We start from the raw sequence: 19,591 nt of genomic DNA, 5'->3' as shown, positions 1-19,591 counted from the left end.
CAACCTGCTTGCTTGCTGAGCTGCATGTAACGCCTCTAGCCCTAATCACTCTGCCTGCAGAAGGTGCCTCGTGCTGTGGCGCTAACTCTCCTCACACTGGCTCCACTTTTAAGTTTCACTGAGGGGAAGAAACATTCTGAACTTTAATACAACACATTCAATATGGCTATTTTGCTGCCCTATTGCAGTAACCTTAAGCTGTATTAGAAATCTCCCAAACCACCCCAGAGCCACCTCAGTATCTAACACACATTACTATTTAGTTATTAGATTTCACACTTGTCCTTCACAAGGTCCCATGGTGTGTTACAACCATATAATCACACAATATTAAAATCCAATAAAGCAATTTAAAACAAACAAATAGAGGTGGTTTCACAAAAATCTTAAATGTCAACATCCAGGGTAAAGAGGTGCATCTTCAGGCAACAACATAAACTATATAATGAAGTTGCTACTGAGCATGTTCAGAGAAATGGGTTTAATTCTTTTGCTCATATGAACACTTCAGTCTGATTTTAAAAGTAATGCGTTGTTGGGAGAATAGGACTGGGTTATCAATGTGACTTCTAAATAAATATATGAAACCTTGATTTACAGGAACCTTTTCTGTTGGTGTTAAGCCCTGCGTGTACTTCTACTTTCAAACAAGTAGAGATGTTATCTGAAATGACCCCAGAAAATGTACTGATTCCAGAAATATAAAGCATACATTTCTATTCCATGAAAGTGCCACAGAGCAGAAAAGCTATTTCATACCAAAAGTACAACCCACAGTCTTGTGGAGAAACATAATATAAGAAGTACAAAATGTGTAACTTTCAAGGCAATTGAGGGACTATGAGTGAAACATTCTTTAGAAGATACCCTTTCAAATGTCAAAGCAAACTGTGCAGTGAAATTCAGTATACTGTAATCTACAATGGATTCCGATAGTAAAATTAGTCCAACAGTTTCTCTAAAATCCAGTTTTATGTTTTTCTGAACGTTGCCTTTTCATTTTTACTTTTGATTTTATGTTGATGTGATGTTATGTACCACTTTGAGAAAAAATATATATAAATAAATATATAAATTTATTTATAAATAAATATGAATTTGAAGCTTAAAACACTCATTTAAAAGTAAGCTACCAGTTTAGACAGACATAAGACTCTTGGGCAAAACTGTTAATGTTTGCTGATTTTTTTATACCTTTTTTGCAACAAAGTCAATTGCTTTAAGTGTTTGTTTCTATCTAATGCTATTTTCAAAAGAAAAGGAGTCGGGTGTATTGTTTTCAGAACCCAAAGCCTTGCAGTACCTCAGAGTTTAGGTTTTCTCCCAGTACACCTTCACCCTTTTCCTTTTTATATGGAGCTGAAGCTAAAGTGCGCCGCTGCCGCTTTCGCCTTCTTTGTTTCCCAGGAAGCTTTTCAGGAGCTGCAGCAAGGAAGATGTTTCAAGACCAAAAAGAAAGAACTGCACTCCGAGACAATTCTTACATCTCTGGTCATCAGATTTAAAACACCAGAATCCAGCACTTATCATCTTGTATAATTAAGCAGGATACACTATAGCCATCCAAAACTCTTAATTCCATTTAAAATACTGTAAATGTCTGAAATCCTCTCACAGGACTGCACAAAACATATATGAAAATTCATATTGTATTTAGCATATTTGCACCAAAACAAGAGACAGACACCCTTATTTCATTACCCAAATACCACAGTTTGGAAGAAAGTACTAGTAAGTTCTTAAACAGGGTAGTTCTAGGTATCTCTCTGAACATCACAGAATAAAGTAGCTGATGCCTAAGAAGTCACCTCAGTTAACAGCAAGTATCTCATCATTAAGAAAAATGTAACAGTGTTAAGGTGAAATTCAGAAAGTCAGGTCAAAAGAAACTTTTGAGTCTCACATAGTTGCCTATCCCGCCTCTATTGTTTGAACTGTTTTCTGGCCAGATCCATCCCTCAGACTTCTTTAGTTTAAGAGTGCTCCTGAGTCCATCTCTACACTTAGTTACCACTACTGCCTGGAATTTGAAGGCATTTTCCTTTTTAAACCAACTCTGTCAAATGAGACAAAGATGCTGCTGCTTCATTTTGTCCTGGTTCATTTATGACCTTGTCTATATGTGAAGATATTTGCTTACACTTTAGCAGACTGATGATTATGTAACATGACAGAAGAATTTTGCTTAGCTTATTACTCACTCTTAGGAAGCTGCCTGCTTTATGCTACAGAACAGGAGCACCACCTACCTTCACCATCGTCCAAAAGCTGAGATGTGGAATACAACTCGGACATTTCAGTGTCCAAAGGACCAGCCTCAGAACACTGTGAAGAAACGACGACAATTTACCAAGCAAATTCACACACCTACAAGGAGATATGTTTCCCTGAACTCATCTCAATGGCAATTCTACCTTCAATGTATTTGCAAACAACAACAACTAGCAGCTCAAATTACTATAATCAGAAGGATGGAGAGGTGATCACCCAGTAGCTGGACCTCTGGATGGCAACAAGTAGGGAGAATCGTATTTACTTAACTGTAATTGTTGACAAATCTTTTTGTACAGCTGAAGCAAAAGAAAAACCTTAACTTTCACAAACCAGTAAGATACTAACAAATTGGAGGTGCCCCCACAAAATGCAATACGTTATACCATTCTCACATTTTAATATTCAAAATATTTACATCTTCCCTTTCCATCCACAAGGCAGCTCACAGAAATATAATCAATACACTTAAAATATAATAAAATATTGTGAAGGTGGCTGCAATAAGACCACATATGTATAGGGCATGGATTTAAATAAGTGGTGTGGAACCAGAATATACCAAGGACCACTTATTTTAGCATCAGTGTGTTTGGAGACTTTTCTCAACATCAGAGGCCCCACAGATTGTCCTCCTGGCAGGGACAGGGATGTGAGGCAGGACTTTCTTGACTACAGTACTATGGTTGTGGAATGCCCTTTCTTAAAGAGTTCCTTATGTCTCCTTTGCTTCCTTCATTTAGGCAAGCAATCAAACTTTTGGCTTTTTTTAAAAAAAAGGCTTTGATCTGAATTAATTGTCTGCTGTCTTGCAAGGCTCTTGGCTGTTTTATCTACGTGAGTTGGGGGGCTGCTTTCATTGTTTAATTTGAGGACATTGACAAGGTGCTTGGACAGGTTCGTGCAACCACTTCTGTGCTGGATCCTTGCCCTTCTTGGCTAATAAAAGCTAGCAGGGATGGAACAGCCGGCTGGGTCAGGGAAGTGATTAATGCCTCTCTACGAGAGGGGGTGGTCCCTGGCTGCCTGAAAGAGGCAGTAGTGAGACCACTCCTGAAGAGACCCTTGCTGGACCCAGAAAAGTTTAATAACTATGGGACGGTGGCAAATGTTCCATTCCTGGGCAAGGTTCTTGAACAAGTGGTTGCAGGCCAGCTCCAGACACTCTTGGATGAGACCGATTAATTATCTGGATCCATTTCAGTCAGGTTTTGGCACGGAAACAGCCTTGGTCACCCTGTATGATGACCTCTGTCGGGAGAGAGACAGGGGGAGTGTGACTCTGTTGATTCTCCTTGATCTCTCAGCGGCTTTCGATACCATCAAGCATGGTATTCTTCTGGGGAGACTGGCTGAATTGGGAGTGGGAGGGACTGCATGGTGGTGGTTCTGCTCCTACTTGGTGGGTCGGCTCCAGAAGGTGGTGCTTGGGGAACATTGCTCGGCACCCTGGACTCTCCAGTATGGGGTTCTGCAGGGGTCAATTCTGTCCCCTATGCTGTTCAACATCTACATGAAACTGTTGGGAGAGGCCATCCGGAGTTTTGCAGTATGCTGATGACATGCAGCTCTATTTCTCCTTTTCATCTTCTTCAGGTGAGGCTGTCAATGTGCTGAACCAGTGCCTGGCTGCAACCATGGACTGAATGAGGGCCAATAAACTGAGGCTCAATCCAGACAACACTGAGATGCTGCTAGTGGGTGGTTCTTCTGACCAGATGGTGGGTGTCCAACCTGTCCTGGATGGAGTTGTACTCCCCCTGAAGGAGCAGGTTCATAGCTTGGGGGTTCTCCTAGAACCATCTCTGTCGCTTGAGGCTCAGGCAGCCTCGGTGGCATGGAGTGCCTTCTACCAACTTCAGCTGGTGGCCCAGCTACGCCCCTATCTGGACAAGGACAACTTGGCTTCAGTTGTCCATGCTCTGGTAACCTCCAAGTTAGATTACTGCAATGCGCTCTACATGGGGCTGCCTTTGAAGATGGTTCGGAAACTGCAGCTTGTGCAAAATGCAGCGGCCGGATTGGTCACAGGGACCAGATGGTTCAAACACATAAAACCGATTCTGGTCTGCTTGCGTTGGCTGCCTGTATGTTTCTGAGCTCGATTCAAGGTGCTGGTTTTAACCTATAAAGCCTTACATGGCTTGGGACCACAATACCTGATGGAACGCCTCTCCCGACACAAACCCACCCGTATGCTATGCTCAACATCTAAGGCCTTCCTCCGGGTGCCTCCTCCGAGGGAAGCTGGGAGTCTGGCAACAAGGGAGGGGGCCTTCTCAGTGGTGGCTCCCAAATTATGGAATGATGTTCTTGACGAGGTGCTCCTGGCGCCAACACTGTTATTTTTTCGGCACCAGGTCAAGACTTTCCTCGTCTCCCAGGCATTTTAGCATGTGTTTTTAAATTGTTTTTAAAAAAATGTGTTTTAAATTTGTATATTTGTTTTTAATTGCTGTAAACCGCCCAGAGAGCTTCGGCTATGGGGCGGTATATAAATGTAATAAATTAAAATAAATAAATAAATAAATTTTACTTTTCAGTTTTTGTCAACAGATAGTTTACTTTTGTTATTGTGAGCTGTCCTGAGGATCGGATATAAATATTTTCATAAAGAAAAAAAATTCCATTTTCATATTACATATGATCATTTTAGCGGTTCTACAAACAAAAGCTGTATCAAGCTGAATACAACTTTCACGAAATACAGGATAAACATTCTATTATTCATATCACAGCAGTAGGCAGTTGCAGAACAAACAACTGGAATTCAGATGCCTGCCTTACCAAGAAGACAAAAATAAGATCTTCTAGTATCCCATTTGAAATCGTTTTAGCAAATGGGACTATGATCTTATGCTACTTTAAAAAAAAAAAAAAAAGGAAATTTTATACATCAGATGCTTTCTGTTCTTCATTGGCACCCAAACGTATCAATTTATGAAAAGTTAACAGGGAGTATTCCCATGAGCAACACTCATATACACGCCTATTCGAAATGAATGAGAGCTCTGTGCATACACTGGACAAACTGTGACTTTGTTCATTGTAAAAGATCCATAGATCAAAGGCCTACATGCCTTATGTTTGTCCAATTTAGACAATTATAGCTTTTAAAAAGGTGCAATGGGAACTTTATAGACCAAATTCTGATTTGTTTTGCATGGAGTACTTCCATTAGGCACCATTAATCAAATTAAAGCAGATAAAAATTCTGTGTAATTGAAATTATTTTACACTCAGGACATAGCACCGTTTTGGTAGCATTTTGAAGCAGAAGGAAGGAACCTACCTTCTTTATGGACATCCACTCTCTCTTTGGTATAAATGCAGTATCCAAATCATTGGATTCCAAGAGCTTTTTCGTTGGTTTCCTCTGGCGCTTGCTCTCAAAACTCCCTGCAATAAAAATGTATTTTCCTCACTAGATACGAATTAGTGCTTTATCAGCATCAAGAAAAGAAAAAAAGAATTACGACAGCAATATTGTTGGTTCTATCTCCTTTTCCCAAAGCCAAGAAATAACCAAGAAATATTCCATGATTATTCTATCAATCTGTTCACTCTTGGGATCAGTGCCCTTCATTTTGCTAACCAATGCCTTCCGACCTTTCTCCTGTACAAACACCTTTTTTGCTGGTCCATTTCAGACTGCTGCATTCCTCAAATGACATATACATACAAGTCTTTGTAATGATGTGCACAACAAAGATAAAAATGTTTTCGAAGGTTACAATGGAGTCCTTTACGTGTTTAAAAATGTAATAGAGAAAATAGTAAAAAGCATCATAACTGCCCACCGCATTTCTATCACAAGAAACTGACAGCCAGAAATTACAGTCAGTGTTTGTGATGGAAGGAAAAAGGAAGGGGCACTGTCAATCAGGAGCCCCCACAATACCTGTTAAAAGTTGCTGGAGCCTAGACTACCTGTCTGATAACTGAGGGCAGGAATCCTATGAAAATGCTTAAGGCAAGTATAGTGCCATGGAAGGAAGCCTCCTTACTGGGCTCTTCCAAAACCTTTTGGGGGGGTTGGGCAGAATTTGGGAACTTTGAAGAACCCAGCAAGTTCCAACCATAGCCAATTACAAGCATTTAGGATTCCAAGCTCCTGATGTCCTAATTAGTATTAGATCCTTTCAATTCCTGCTTCTGATTATCAGCTGGCCTTGCATTCTGCTTCCATCCCTCCTTCCAAATACCTATATTGCAAGCCCAAAAATTTAGATCATTTTTATCTCCACGTTACTTTATTTATCAAAATTTATATACTGCTTGATTGTAATAAAATCTCAAAAGAGGTTTACAAAATAACAACATTAAAATGATCAAACTTTCATCTCTCACACTCACACACTTGTCTAACTTTCTATACCTCCAGTATTTTGGAACACTTAAACTGCTTCAAATGAGATTGCTCACAATTCACACATGCTCACCTGAGTAAGATGAACTCAGAGGGGAGCCCCTGCCCATCTGTGATCTGTATGTACTGCTTCCTGAAAACCCTTCTTTTCTATGCAATTTCATTAATACCCTCAGTGTTTGGATGACCCCACACTGCATCCATACATAACTTGATGGTTCTGTATTAGTTATAAAGGTGCTGTGAGACAAATTCTGCCAAACATGGCCCTTCCAAGAAATTCCTGATCTGTGTTGGAGATAACTTTCCCCTACAGAAAGTGGAGGAACTAGAGGATCAGCTATCTTTGACTTGATTCTAACTAACAGAAATGACTTAGTGCATGAAGTGGTAGTCATGGGAACTCTAGGGAAAAGTGACCATGTCATACTTGAGTTCTTGATTTTAAAGAAAGCAAAAGCTGAGAGTAGCTATGCATGTACCCTGGACTTCAGGAAAGCCGATTTTAAGCAATTCAGAACAGCGCTAAGTAAGGTTCCATTGCAAGCAACCCTAATGAGAAAAGGAGACTAAGGTGGGTGAGTGTTTCTAAAAAAGGAAATTCTAAAGGCACAACTGCAAACAATTCCAACAAAGAAAAAAGCGGGAGGACAGCAGAAGAAGCCAATGCAGCTTCACAAAAAGCTTAGAGATGACCTGAAAACAAAAAAGTACACATACAGAAAGTGCAAGGCCAGGCCACAAAGGAAGAGTACAGACAGGTAGCATGGAGTTGCAGGGATGGCATCAGGAAGGCTAAAGCTGAGAATGAGCTGAGGTTAGCAAGGGATGCTAAAAGTAACAAAAAAACTTTCTTCAGGTACATCCATAGTAAAAGACAGGGAAAAGAAATGGTGTTACATCTACTCAATGAGGGTGACAAAATGATATCAGATGACAAAGAAAACGCAGAAGTGCTCAATTCCTACTTTAGCTCAGTCTTCTCCCCAAAGAGGGTCTATGACCCTCCTGGCAAACATAAATTACAAGGGGCAGGATTGCAGCTTGAGACTGATAGACAAATGGTCAAGGAATACCTAATTATTTTGAATAAGTTCAAATCTCCAGGGCCCAGTGAACTGCATCCTAGAGTATCAAAGGAACTGGCTGAATAACTCTTGGAAAAACTCAAATGGGGTTGTTAATGTATCTATTAGAACATCTAAAGTATTAAATGTAATTTTAATATATAATAGCTAGCAATCATAAAACATTATTAAAAACTATCATATATAGCAATAAAATATTCTTAATACATTTCTTGCATTCAAATCTTGTACTAGATCTTTCCCAAACATGTTTCAACCTATAAAGGTATTCTTCAATGGGTATTCTGGATTTTTGGTAGCTGGATGTTCCTGAGCTCCCTTGGCATTATTAGATCTTGTAAATAATAGATCTGACCTACAGCATATATTGTACAGATATGTATCTTGCTCAGCCTTTTAATTTAGACTGATGAATGAACAGTAAGAATCCCTGATGAGGCAGGCCCCTCAAATTCAATAATTTACTTATTTTATCAGCCAGCCAAAGGTTGAAATGCGTTTGGGAAAGATCTAATACAAGCTTTGAATGCAAGGAATGTATTAAGAATATTTTATTGCCATATATGATGACTTTTAATAATGTTTTATGATTGCTAGCTATTATATATTAAAATTACAAGTAATAATTCAGATGTTCTAATAGACACATTACCAAGCCCATTTGAGTTTTTCAGAGGTTGTTTAGGTTGGGTTTCTACCCATTTTGGTTGCAGTCTGAAAAGCTCTCGGAACCATTGTCTATTATCTTTGTGAAATTGTGGAGGATGGGTGAAATGCCAGATAAGGGCTAATCTTGTCTCTATCCTCAAAAAGGAGGAACCTGGAAACTACAGACCAGTCAGCCTGACATAAATTCCTGGGAAATTTCTGGAGCAGATTATAAAGCGGTCAATCTGTAAGAACCTTGAAAACAATTCAGTGATTACTAGAAGCCAACATGGATTTATCAACAACAAATCCTGCCAGACTAATCTTACCTCATGTTTTGATCGGATAGACTGTGGGAATGTTGGGGACATAATATATCTTGACTTCAACAAAGCTTTTGACAAGTGATATTCTGATTAGCAAGCTAACTAAATGTGGACTGGATAGAACTACTATCAGGTGGATCCATAGTTGGCCACAGAATTGTACTGAAAGAGCGCTTATCAATGGTTCCTTCTCAAATTATCAAATTTGGAAATGATACAAAATTGCAAAGTTCTATACCTAGGAAAAAGAAACCAAATGCAGTTATAAGATCGGGAATACTTGGCTCAGCAAAACTACATGTGAGAAGGATCTTGGAACTGTTGTTGATCATAAGCTGAGTATCAGCCAAGATTGCAATGTGGCTGCAAAAAAGGCAAATGCTATTTTAAACGGCATTTACAGACGTATAGTTTCCAAATCACATGAAATACTAGTTCCCCTCTATTAGGCACTACTTAGGCCTCATCTTGAGTACTGCATCCAGTTCTGGACACCGCACTTTAAGAAGGATGTAGACAACCTGGAACAGGTTCAAAGGAGGGCAACATGGATGATCAGGGAACTGGAAACAAAGCCCTATGGGGAGAGTGAAAGAACTGGGCATGTTTAGTCTTAAGAAGAGAAGACTGAAGGGAGATATGATAGCGTTCTTCAAGTACCTGAAAGGTTGTCATTCAGAGGAGGGCCAGGATCTGTTTTCGATCATCCCAGAATGCAGGACAATAATGGGCTCATGTTACAGGAAGCCAGATTTCAACTGAACATCAGGAAAAACTTCCCAACTGTTAGAGCGGTATGACAATAGAACCAATTACCTAGGGACATGGTGGGCTCTCCAGCACTGGAGGCATTCAAGAGGCAGTTGGCAGTCACCTGTTGGGTATGCTTTAAGTTGGATTCCTCAATTAAGCAGCAGGTTGAACTCGATGGCCTTATAGGCCCCTTCCAACTTTACTACTCTATGATTCTATGTGTAAACATGTACATACAAGAAATTCCAGGTTACTAGACCCAGCTAAATACATACACTGAATCAAATCACATTGCAACAAGCTAACAATGAATTTCAATCCTTGCAAAAGGATCAAAAATGGTTTGAACCATGATGACAAAAAATTTAGTGCCATATATTATTTTGGTCCATCTCAAATAGGTAAAAGTTACTTTATGAACCCTCAGAGATTTTAGCTTGTGTGGTTTATGTATTATGTATTATATAAAAATGTATCTTCACCATCTTTTTTAAAAAATCTAGCTAACTGGCTATTTGTTCTGAGCTCCCTGTATTGTCTCCACAACTTGTCTCACCTTTCCTGAACAAGATGATTCCACTCCAATGAATATTCCCTCCCTGTTCTGTTATTCCATTCCCCAACTCCTTTACATACTTGGCACCCTGGTCTAAAAGCAGGGGGTGGCTAACCTTTGCCCCTCCAGACATTGCTAGACTCCAGTTCTCATTATCCCTAACCACTGGCCATGCTGCCTGGGGCTGATGGGAATTAGCAGTCCAGCATCTGGAGGGGTTCCCCATCCCTGGTCTAAAGCGTATGTCAGAGCAAATCCACATCCAATGTATAGCAGCACTATTCCCAATTAAATAAACTCAGTATAGTTGTTTAACTTTCTCAGGCCCAGCCATACCTGTTTTTCTCCACCCAAGTAATTGTAAAATATTAACACAAAATTGATATGAGCAAGGTTGAAGTGGGAGGCAAAGAAGAAAAACTACTTCCATCAGAGAAGCACAGTGGAAAGATACTACCATACATGTCTGAAGGGGAATGTGTAGAATAGTCTAATCACCCACACATACTTGGAAGAAGTATGCCCAGCCTGCCATATACCCACAACCCCATGTTCATGTAATTTAGGGAGTTTAATGTTTTGCTGCTGTCACACTCAGGTGCCCTGGGAAATAAAACAACTTAGGCTACAATCCTAACTCTCAGTGGATAGCAGCTGAACTGAATGGAGCAGTGAAGCCACAATCACATCTGAAGCCCTGCAGATGGAACTAGGCAGGGCAGAAGGTGAGGAGCAGTAAAATGCTATTTTTCACTGCACCAGCTCTAAGCTGGTGCAGCAAATGCCTGGATTGTGCCCACTGCCAGTAGCTAGAGTGGCTTAGGATCAAGCATACCTTTGGGCAGCTTAGTCCTACCCCTCTCCATCCACAAAACACCCCATTTTCGGGGATTACACTAGATAGTGCTGGCATGATACTGCCCGTGCTTTTGCCAGGTGCTACAGAGACCACCATGATGGCAGAGATTCCCCTCCCTCTCCGATCTGCAGAGCTGGGTGGTAGGACATGTCCACCATACCTCCAGCACAGCAGATTGAGGGGTAGGATCGCTCTGCCTGCTCTCTAAAATTTTTAACCTCATGAATGAATATTGATGTTTTAATTTTATATTATTATAGTGATCAAAAACACTGTGTCAAAATCTTAGGTCAATTGCAGAACAATCTTTTGAATTTCATCGCTGCATAAAGTGGCAGAAGTAATAGAATATAATGCCTTCTGTTTAACACACATTTGTGTTCATACATACTTGGCAAATGGATGTACTAACAACACTAATATGAATACATGTAGATCAGGCTGGTGGTGGTGGTGACATATCTACATGAAGGACAAAAAAATGAGATGAATATACACTTCAATAGAGAGACACATAAAAAGAAGGAAATCATGTGCAAGATTAAGTCAGAAATGGGTACACAACAGACCTATATGAGAAATTCCAGGCATAGTATGTGGACAAAAAACTGTTCCTATTTCTCATGGAGATGCAAATACATGTCTTACCTGATTTCATTAATGGTTCCTCTCCCTGGAAAGGAGAAGCAGCAGCGACTTCCAACACATTTGGTGATGACAATGTCAAAACTGGCATCTCAGATCTTGGTTCCATGGAATGGGAATCAGGTTCATCTGACAAAGAACACTCAGCTTCCAGAACTGGCGGAGACTCTTTAGATGAAGAAGCAGATGAAACTGAATCCAAAGGCTTCTTTTCTAGATGTTTATTATGAGCTTGCTTGCCAGTGCTGCAATCCTGTTTGATTTCAGACTTCTCTAGAGAACTTGCCTATTAGCAGCCACACATAAATAGAAAAGACTTAAGATACTGGTCAAACCTATGCAGGAAGATAAGGCTAATGAGGAATATAGCCATTCAGAGATATAGCCACATTTCTGTAGTAGGTGAAAAACAAGGGGAATCATATAAGTCAACTATGGCTGTGTCAGAAAATCATTGTAAGGAGACAAACGCAATAAAGTTTTCAATTTATAACAAAGTAGAAGTTAGTGGTGCTGCTCCTGAAAATGGCATTTCTATTGTCTACCTTCCCTTCCCTTCAGTGACATCAGCCTATGATAGGATGTCATCAGGCTCCAAGTTTGTCTGACAGTTCCCCATCATTGGGTGCCATCCAGCAAGGCTGGGGAAATGAATAGCCTTTATGGCTTCATGCCATGGAGTGACAACCGCTAGACATTACTGGGGAATGAGGGAGAGCTAGACATGGAGATGATGCTACTTAATCCATAATTATTATTTATATATTTGAAGAAATTCTTTTAATTTTAAGAATATTTTATGGTGTGCATTTTTTACTGATCTTTTATTTATTTATTTTTAAATCCCCATTCAAAGTATAGCCCTTTACACTAAAGTAGGAAATGCTGAGAAAAATTAAAAGCTATAAAGCAAAAAATAAAACCTGCTTATTTCAGTCATGGCCAAAATATTTTTCAAAATTATACATTTTCTAATATAAAGCACTGTAAGAATCTGTAGAATGAAGGTTAAACATTATGTTTTCAAGGCAGGTAATCAAGATCCACCACAATGCTTTTATCTATGTTCTGACTCATTGTATGCTTTTACCCATCTGGAGCAAACGAACAAAGGCAGTGTTCAAGAACCTGCCAGGGACTTCGGTTTTGAAGAGATGATACAAGAGTATTTGCAAGCGGGGTGGGAACGGTGAGCTGTCTGTATTTTGTATATTTGTTTTAATGTTTGTTTTTGTAAGCCACTTGGAGTTCATTTTTTGAAAAAAGCAACTAATGAATAATAAAAAAATAATTACTGTATAATTTTTTTAAAAAACTTGGCTCATAAGGGCTGGGATCCTTAGGAAGGGACACAGGAAGATGCTTTATTCTAGTCAGACTGTCGGTCCATCTAATTTAGTAATGCCTACAGTGACTGACTATGACCCTTCAGGGGTTCAGATGGGACATTTCCAGCCCTACCTGGAGATTGGCAGAGACTGAACCTGGGACCTTCTGCATGTAACAGGAAGATTCTCTACCACTGAGCTACTGCCCTTCCTTAGAATCACCAGTAGTGTTCCATAAAAGCATCAAAGCTTTTTGGGGTCCCTCTTTTATTTATCACCCACCTGCCCTCTAACAACCACAGCTTCTTGCAACTCCTGGTAAGGAGATATGGTTGAGGCAATTTCCCAGATGGCATCTGAAGATAGTGAAAGGGGCTGCAGCTAGTAGGGAAAATTATTCCTCGCCCTTCAAGCATGCACACATGATGGATCCTGGTCCCAGTTTCTAACACCATGAACATTTTGCAAAGACAAGACAAAACATTACCTAGATGTTTTTCTAATTGTTCACAGGTTCCTATTCCAATTCAATTGTTTAATGGTTATACCCACCTTCCGGAATGGTTCCTGACTCCTCTTTTTTTTCTTAGGTGCAAATATGTGATCATATTCTTCTGCATACTCCAGAAGCCGCTTACTCGGCTTTCTAAGGCGTTTCTTTTCTGAATGTGCAACTGAGAAAAAGGAGAAACAACTTCAGGGTTAGCCTTCTGAGAAGAGCAGAAGGGCTAGAATAGAATCCTCCATTATGACCGGGTCTGTTGGAGCTCCTGCACTATTTTCCAGTGACCTCAATAAAGAGATGACCATACAATTCTGAGAAGCTGTTTTTGTGCTTGATTTTCGACTCATTAAGTAAATTTATGTCCCGCCCTTCCCCCCAGAAGGAGCCCATTAAAATAACATTTTAAGTTTTATCCATCCTCTCTTGCCATATTAGTTCAAATGTTTTCTTATAGTTTTTCATATGAAGTCTCTTCCTTAAACATAGTGCTACCTCTCACCCATCAGCAGAAATCCATATCGTGATCTAAATTCATGGAAACTCCACAACTCCCACCCCACAAAGGGAAAATATCCACAGTTGCAGCTGGTGCAAAATGTGGTGGCACGACTGCTCACTGGGGTAGGGTATTGCCAACATGTCACCCATCTGCTGAAAGAATTGCACTGGCTGCCCATTAGCTACCGAGCTAAGTTCAAGGTTCTGGTTTTGGTGTACAAAGGCCTATACAGCTTGGGACCAGGACACCTGAAAGATAGTCTTACCCCTTATATACCCAGTTGATCACTACGCTCTGTAGGTGAGGGCCTTTTAAGTAGAGATCTCATCCCAGTCTGCGTCTGTGTTGGAATTGCTTTTTAAGATTTTTTAAAGCTTTTTTAAAAAGATGTTTTTAATTTTTTTTTCAATTAATTTTTATTCAAATTTTCAAAACCAAAACAATACAAAAAGAAAAAACACAAATCCATAACTAATACAATAAAAAGAAAGAAAAAAAATAAAAAATAAAAAAGATGTTTTTAAAGATGTTTTGTTTTAATATGTTTTAAAGATGTTTTGTTTTAATATATTTTAATGTCTGTTTTTATGATGTTTCAGAGTGTTTTAATTTGCTGCCTTGGGCTCCTACTGGGAGGGTGAGATATAAATTTAATTAATTAATTCCTACCCAGCTCTGCAAAGCAAGTGAGCTGCAGCCACTGCCATTAACATCTTATCCCCAGTATCAGCGGGGCACTTTTGTCCTGGATCTGAATGAAGTAAATTGCTCTGCACAGTAAGTGGTACCCAGTCTGATCTAGCAGTGCCATGTGCAAGCCAAGCAGGGGAAACTACATTAACCCTTTGATGAGTGAGAGACACAGGGGGAGAATCTATGACTGTAAGAGTCTGTACTTGTGGCGAAAGCAGATCATATCTGTGAAACTGTTTTTGTATTTAAAAAGTAGTATAACTCCCTTCCTTGCTGAAGCAGAAACTAGCATGTCCTCCTGTATTCTGTCTAAAAACAAAAAACTTTTAAAAACCCTAATCTCAAACTGGGTTGCACAGATGAGTTCATTGTAAGTATTTTACTAAGGATTTATCTCCTCTTGTTAAAAGTTTTGGTTTATTGCCACTGCTAAAAAAAATAAGAGAAATGCCATGTTGAAAAATAGTAAGCATCAATACTGAAAACAAGCAAACAAACAAAATGACTGGATCATCACAACACAGTATGAAAATAGTTCTGAAATAAAGCTGAATAGAGTACAGTGGCAACATATCCAGATTAAAAAAACCCTTAGAAGTTCCTTTTCATGTTTAGCAAAAGTTAATTAGAATGTGTGTTAAAATACATACATATATACAATGGACTAGATCCACAGTGTCCCTCCCATTAACTCATGAACTCTTTCCATTTGTGGAAGAGAATGAGCACAGCTAAGGTTCACTGGAGGAAGCGGGCGACAATTTCTGCCAATTCCCCTCTCCCCTCCTCCTCCAGCAGGAACCTCCCATGAGTGGAATTCTGCTCATGGGAACTCTAAATCCAGGCCAATATGTGGAACACAGTATTATACTCTAAAGCTATCTATATCTGATTTGATGGATCCTCTTCAAAGTAAAGCACTGTGCCTAGCGCTTATGCAGAACTCAGGAAAGCACCACAAAAAGAAAAATAGAAATCCTATTGGTGCAAGCGACAAGCGAATCTCAATCCACACAGACTTTAAGCACTAGATTCTTCTTCAGAGGAACAGGAAAAGTTAACTTCAGCTCTGACTTCTACGGTAACTAATTTTTTATCGAGTCTAACTATTTCTTGTCCTCTGATGAAGCGTTCATGGGTAATTATCAAAAGAGACACTGCTGACAAGTGGAAGCAACAGGTAAAACAGGAAATGCCTCTGGGTGAAGCATGTGAAGAGACTTGAGGGAGACAGGAACATAGGAAACTGTCTTGACTCAGTCAGAGCTTTGGTTCATCTACTGTAGCTTAGTATTATCTACACTGACTGGCAGCGGCTCTCTGTGGTTTCAGGCAAGTGTCTTGCAGTCCTACCTGGAGCAGATATGTGAAGGCCCAGAGAAAACATGGACAAATTTCAGAGGGGGGGAGAGTTTTTGTTTCAATTGTTCTTGGTTTTCTGTTTTTTTCCAGAAAATCCAGGGGGAAAACTGAAAACATATCCCCCCCATTTTTTTTCTGGCCTTCACATCTCTAACCTGGAGATGCCAGGGATTGAACCTGGCATCTTCTGCATTCAAAGCAGATGTTTTACCACTGAGCTACATTCTCAAAATCAGCAGGTGAAGTTGTCAACCTGTGTCTAGGCTATTCCACTAAAGACTACAGATGAGGGCTCACATAATAAAATGCTCCATCTCTTTCTCTCTCACACACACTTATAAAAGATAAAATTCTGTACCTAGAAAAATGGCATGTTTAACAGGATGTAAAGCAATCTAACCGTGTGTAGGACTGCAGCATTAAACATTCCAAAATTTCCTTCTCAAGAGTCTCCTACTCTAGTGAGTAGTAAACATGAAATAGTTTCATGCTGGACTTTGTTCCACGATGGTTTAATTTATGAATAAATCTTCTGCACAGGGTAAGCGAAACCAAATAAATATTTATTTCCAAATCAGCTCTAATCCTTAAGGAGTGTTGATTTTAATTTTTTAACAAAATAACATGAACCTGAACTAAGGTCTGAAGAAGAGAAAAACTAGTGTAAAAACCACTATTTCAATTGGATAAAGTAAGGTTTTAATGCACTGCAACTCATGGCATGAAAGCCCCTTTTCCCCACCTGGGATCTTTTCTCCCTAAGCTTCTGTCATGAGACACTCTTGTCAAAACTGACTTGCTATTTCTTTCCTGACAGTTAGCAACCTCTTAAGGTCTAGCTCTCAAAACCTAGACTTCAAGTGGAGGCTCACAAATGACTGAATAATCTTCCATACCAAGAAATATATAAAATACTCTGAACAAAAGACCCTGGCTATCAGGAAGCTGCATTCTAGTCTTAACCTCTTCCTTTGCATGCCGGTTTTCTATGTGTCGAATTTTTTGGATGGAAAATTTCACCATGTGGTTCCCCACCTGCAGTCTGCACTGATGCAGCTAAAGGATACCTTACCTTGTACAGAGAACTCAAAGTGGCAAGTCAAAATGATAAAACTCTCAATCCTATGTGAACTCTTTATTTGTTTCATTTATATGCAGAAAAATATTTCCCAATTGTGTAGCAATCCTCAGTTCTTGCCTGTTATGCCTCCCTTAATTGCCTTTGAAAGAGTGAGGAGAGACCTGCACACTAACACTTGCTTTTATTCAGTAGAGGCCAAAGGCATATAACTGTTCTGCTTCCCTAGATCTACTGAAGCGCTTACCAGCTTTAGCACTGCTTTGGTTAAAACGCTGCCATCGCTTTTTGGGCGCTACGTGGCTTACATCTCTAGGCTCATCACCCAAGCAGCCTTCTCTATTCAGTCCTGAATCCAATTCTAGGCACTCCCCATTTTCAAAAGAGTTGCAGCTCTCTCTCTTTTTATCAGATTCTGACTTCATTGTTATACGAACTAAACTGTCATCAGAGGAACTTGCAGAGTCTTCATCAGGGGAGTGTCCCATCAACTCCCAAGATACTTTCCTTGCAATATCTTCCTTTGCATTGTCTAGAGGACTAGCAACTGAGCCTTGGGTAGCTCTATGCTGATGGGGCACACTCTCAGCTGAACTGGATACCTGCTTTAGTGATTTGCTCTTTGATGGTGCATTGGCTACTAGTTTAGATAGCTGCTTAGATTTTGGACAGCTGCACCTTGCGGTGCAGTTTGTACCAGAAACAATAGCATTTGTGAGTTCCCTTTTGTTAGCACCGGGATCGATCAACTTGGTTGCGATACCATGTGAAAAAGAGGACTGACCTTCTTTGGGTTTCTGACACTCTGGTTCTTGAACACTATCTTGTTTTTTTTCTAATTTATAAGTGGCTCCCATTGTAGGCAAAGATGTCAAATCACTCGGAGTATTACTTCCAGAACTATCATCGCTGTGAGAACTCGTATAAGAGACTATGTTCTGAGTAGTCATGATCTGTTTCTCTTTTGTCTTACTATCATGCATATCTTTCAACATCATTAATAAGGTGCTGAATTTATAATCAGGCTCAATAGGCAAATGATTCTGCCCAGAGACAGATGAAAAGAGTAAGGGCACTGCGGTCTTAGATGGCCCACAGTCTTTAGCTTCATCATTCATGGACCTATACGACAGCTCCTTCAGTTCTGAAAGCACATGCTTCACAACTGCTGTTTCTATTTCAGCAGAATCACGGGGTTTCTCGTTTGTGCTGTTCAGCAGTTTGGGGTCATCAACCTTCCCACTTTTCATAGGTATATCTAACTGAGACCCAGGAGAACCTTTGGTAGCAGAAAAGCAGCAGTCGGGGCTACATTCATCTTCCTTAAGAGAGGACTCTGTCCCAGCAGCAATTCCTTTATGTTTGCATTTTATACTTCTGGACTGAGGCTGTTTTGTATCCATTTGACTTGAAAACCCTTTACGTTGGAGTGTAGTGTGCTTATCTATATTGGTAAGATTGTCATTCTTGTAAACTGAAGCCACCTCAGTTGCAAGGGATGGCTCATGGAATTCCTCACCTCCTTTTTCAACATTGGCATTCCTGTCTAGAGAACCTTCTGGAGGTGTACAACTTCTATTGCTGCTTTTTGAGATAGGTGCAGAATGTTTAAAATTTCTTTGTCCTGAAGACAGTTCCTTTCCTCTTTTATTTACAGAATCAGCATTTTTCAGGACATTATAAGCTGCTGCCGCTGCTAAACTTTGGTCAAAGGGGTCTAGATCACAGGTACCATTATCCAATGAATCAGAATCTATTGGTTTCCTCTCTGCTCCAGCATCGGTTGCGGAACAGAACCGCTGTAGCTTTGAACTCCACTTGAAGTCCACTGGGTTTTTCTTTTTCTTCAAGTCCACTTTGGATGTCTCCTGCTGGCAATCTCTATTAGAGATCACATACTCTGCTTTCTTAGATTTATTTTCGAACTGTCTTTCTCCAAAAGAAGAGAGCAAGTAGTTTTCCATGGTGCCTTTGGATCCCATCAGGCTCTTTGCTATTCTGCAAAGTTCATGAGAAGCCTGCTTATCTGGCATATCTGTAGCAATCAGATTTTTAACTTTGTTTACTGGCCCTTTTCCCCCACTCTCTCTCTTTGAAGCTTCCAGCTTGGTGCTACTTTTTCTTACTCTTGTCCTCCTCCGGGTGTCAGAGCTCTTCTTCATTCGGGATTTGGTGGACACTTTCCCCTTATCATGGGTCAAATGTCTGGAGTCCAATGTTAGTGATTTTAAACATCCATTTAGTTGTCTGCTCTGTTCATTTAAGGAGTCCTTTGAACAAGATCCCATTAAATGCACATCCCTCTCACTGTCCGGTTTCCTAGAAGTCTGGATGCATTTTTGAGTACCATTCTGCTTAAGATAATCATTGGTAAGGCCGACACTGATCTCCCATTTAGTCACAAACCTCTTAGGAACCTTAAAAGTAAAAGAAGGGACAAAAACAAGTTACAAAATAAATATTTACAATATGCAAAAGAATAATGTCACCCAGAGAGATGAACATTATCTTCCTTCACAAAGTTTAACTGCAGCACATTACTAATTAAAGCACACAGCTCAAAGCTAAATTCATGAGTATCATAAGAACCTAGGAAGAGCCTTGCTGTGTT

General features: G+C 39.9%; 1 protein-coding gene across 18 annotated transcripts in view; it reads right to left on the bottom strand.

Annotated features, from left to right (window-relative positions):
- Positions 1 to 19,591, bottom strand: part of NSD1 (nuclear receptor binding SET domain protein 1) — a 99,021-nt gene that overhangs the window by 25,123 nt on the left and 54,307 nt on the right. For 17 of the 18 annotated variants that reach the window (XM_061617585.1, XM_061617597.1, XM_061617588.1 and 14 more), the window contains 6 exons: positions 17,228 to 19,397; positions 13,396 to 13,517; positions 11,519 to 11,801; positions 5,564 to 5,670; positions 2,250 to 2,325; positions 1,304 to 1,422 (listed from right to left, as the gene is read on the bottom strand). In XM_061617585.1, the coding sequence (XP_061473569.1) occupies positions 1,304 to 1,422; positions 2,250 to 2,325; positions 5,564 to 5,670; positions 11,519 to 11,801; positions 13,396 to 13,517; positions 17,228 to 19,397 (2,877 nt within the window). The remainder of the gene's footprint in view (positions 1 to 1,303; positions 1,423 to 2,249; positions 2,326 to 5,563; positions 5,671 to 11,518; positions 11,802 to 13,395; positions 13,518 to 17,227; positions 19,398 to 19,591) is intronic. The other variant, XM_061617600.1, reaches the window with a different exon arrangement.

This window comes from Rhineura floridana, chromosome 3 (genome assembly GCF_030035675.1).
Source record: "Rhineura floridana isolate rRhiFlo1 chromosome 3, rRhiFlo1.hap2, whole genome shotgun sequence".
Classification (NCBI taxonomy): Eukaryota; Metazoa; Chordata; class Lepidosauria; order Squamata; family Rhineuridae; genus Rhineura; species Rhineura floridana.
This window is presented reverse-complemented; position numbering and strand designations above follow the sequence as displayed.